Source organism: Poecilia latipinna, unplaced genomic scaffold (genome assembly GCF_001443285.1).
Source record: "Poecilia latipinna isolate Pla-1442-1.1 unplaced genomic scaffold, P_latipinna-1.0 Scaffold296, whole genome shotgun sequence".
NCBI lineage: Eukaryota > Metazoa > Chordata > Actinopteri > Cyprinodontiformes > Poeciliidae > Poecilia > Poecilia latipinna.
Window position 1 is genome coordinate 181,475 of NW_015112912.1, and position 2,134 is coordinate 183,608.

Below are 2,134 nucleotides of genomic sequence, written 5' to 3' on the forward strand. Positions count from 1 at the left end.
TACTTAAGTACATTTTTTGAGTACTTTCTCCACCACTGAGCTTTATACTTTACTTTCTTTTGGTTTGGTTCTTTGTTTGTATTTCCTTCTAATTCATGTGAAGCACTTTGAACTGCTGTGTTGCTGAAAATGTGCCATATAAATAAAATTACCTTAAATGGAAATAAACAGGCTTTACAATTATGTTAGATTTATTGAAAAGATGCATTTTCAAAACAAATAATTGACCAAATACATACTGTCCTACTTTCTGTGCTCTGTAGATAAGTCATAAAAACAACTGTATTAATTATTTGCCTGTACTTATCGTGAAAATAAGCACATTTAGGTAAATGGATATGGTTACGACTTAGACATAAACTCTCTGACTCTAGATTTGTCTATTCAGGAGTCCTTTTTTTCCCCTCTCTCACTCTTTGTGTTAAGATTTTTCTCAACATTAATCTGTTTTGCCCAATATTTTTTAAACTTATCTTGGAAAGCCCAGTTTAAATAAAATGTAAAACTTGTTTTGTTGCCTGTGTGGCTTGAAGCTTCTATTCTTCTTTTGATTTCCATGTCTCCAGTGGTCATTTAAACATTAATTAGCTTTATTTGTTTACAAATGTGTGATTACTACTTTGATTTATTTAAATTAAAATATCCAAATCCTTTTTATGTTTGTTGTTCAGAGCAAAAAGCTTGGCCAAAACTCTTTCCTTGGCTTCCGCAACCTGCTGAGCATCAACGAGACACAAACCAGGTACTGATGTTATCTGCAGTATTCAGGCTCTTCCTTTTGAAGCTTTTTTTTTTTTTTTTTTTTTTTTTTTTTGTTTCCAGCGCCTTCACTGATGCCTGCTACTTTGAGTTTTTCTTTTTTTTTTTCCTGTTTCAGATATCGAGGCTGGCTGGTGCGCAGGGTATGCTGCGTTTTGTATGTGAGTGGGTGCAAGGTTTACGGGAGTCCCGTTAGCGACAGGCTGGAGAGAGTCTGTCAGAGCAACAGGTACATGAAGAGAAAAAGAGTGGGAGGGAGAGGCAGGTGCAAAGATGCCAGAGGAGTGTAAATAAATGATAGGCTAAGATCCAGAAAATGAAATGGGCTGCAAGAGCTCTGGAAAAGAAAAAGGGACTAGGAAGATAACAGACTTGAACCAAGATACAGAAAATGGAGCCCATCATCCATTTCTGTACAGACTGAATGAAAAGAAGTGGGAACTTTGGACCTTCCCTATCTCTGTCACAGTCCCCAGTATCTCTTGTTTTCCCTCCTCCTGTGTAATTGAGTTTAAGCTTTATGTAATCATGTCACTAAGGGCTGCTACTGTTGCTGTTGTCGTGTTTCTGGAAGGCGGATGTTTGTGTAAAAGCAGCACAAATGCAGCTTTGTGCCGTTTCACCCCTGCTGTCCTGTGACTGTGTGTTTCAGGGTGAAGGAGGCGCTCGCAGCGGCTCATAAAGCACCCGAGGGGGAAGACAGCCGAGGGCAGCACAGTCTTCTCTCACCACTCCTGTCCCTCATTAACACGTGCATTTCCCCAGGCCTCATCAGGTGCGTGTGCGTGCGTGCAAAAAGTGTTGAGAAAAAGGCTTCAAGCCGTAGCACTTCATATTTTATGTCTGAAGAAGCGCTAACTTTACATTCAGTAGGTTTAAGATAGGAAAAGATAAGATAATCCTTTATTAGTTCCACAAATGAGAAATTTAAGCTGTGAAGGCAGAAGTGGACAGAACAAAAGAAGACAGAAATGAAAAACAGAATAAAAAACAGCATAGTGCAGAAAGAAGGCATCAAATGAGGTTTTCAATGGGGTTCTGAAAACCTCCTGGTTATTCCACCATATACTGATTTCTGAACTCTTCCTGAGTTAAAACATTAATAGTGTTGTTCCTACATGAATATTAACTTGTTTTCTTAGCATTATTTGAGGTCAGTGCATCTTTTCATTAATTTGACCATTTCTCATTTCATGCAAATAAAGTTTTTTTGCTTGAAATTTCAGAGACATGTTGTCAGCAGTTTATAGAATAAAAGAACAATGTTCATTTTTCTCAAATATATACCTGTAAAGAGTAAAATCAGAGAAACTGATCATTTTAAGTGGTCTCTTAATTTTTTTCAGAGCTGAATATAAAATATTGATGGGTATGT

General features: G+C 37.4%; 1 protein-coding gene across 2 annotated transcripts in view; it reads left to right on the top strand.

The window, feature by feature from the left end:
- gpat2 (glycerol-3-phosphate acyltransferase 2, mitochondrial) overlaps nt 1–2,134 on the top strand; it is a 160,639-nt gene that overhangs the window by 111,590 nt on the left and 46,915 nt on the right. For both annotated transcript variants that reach the window (XM_015034343.1, XM_015034344.1), the window contains exons 5-7: nt 672–742; nt 878–988; nt 1,412–1,534. In XM_015034343.1, the coding sequence (XP_014889829.1) occupies nt 672–742; nt 878–988; nt 1,412–1,534 (305 nt within the window). The remainder of the gene's footprint in view (nt 1–671; nt 743–877; nt 989–1,411; nt 1,535–2,134) is intronic.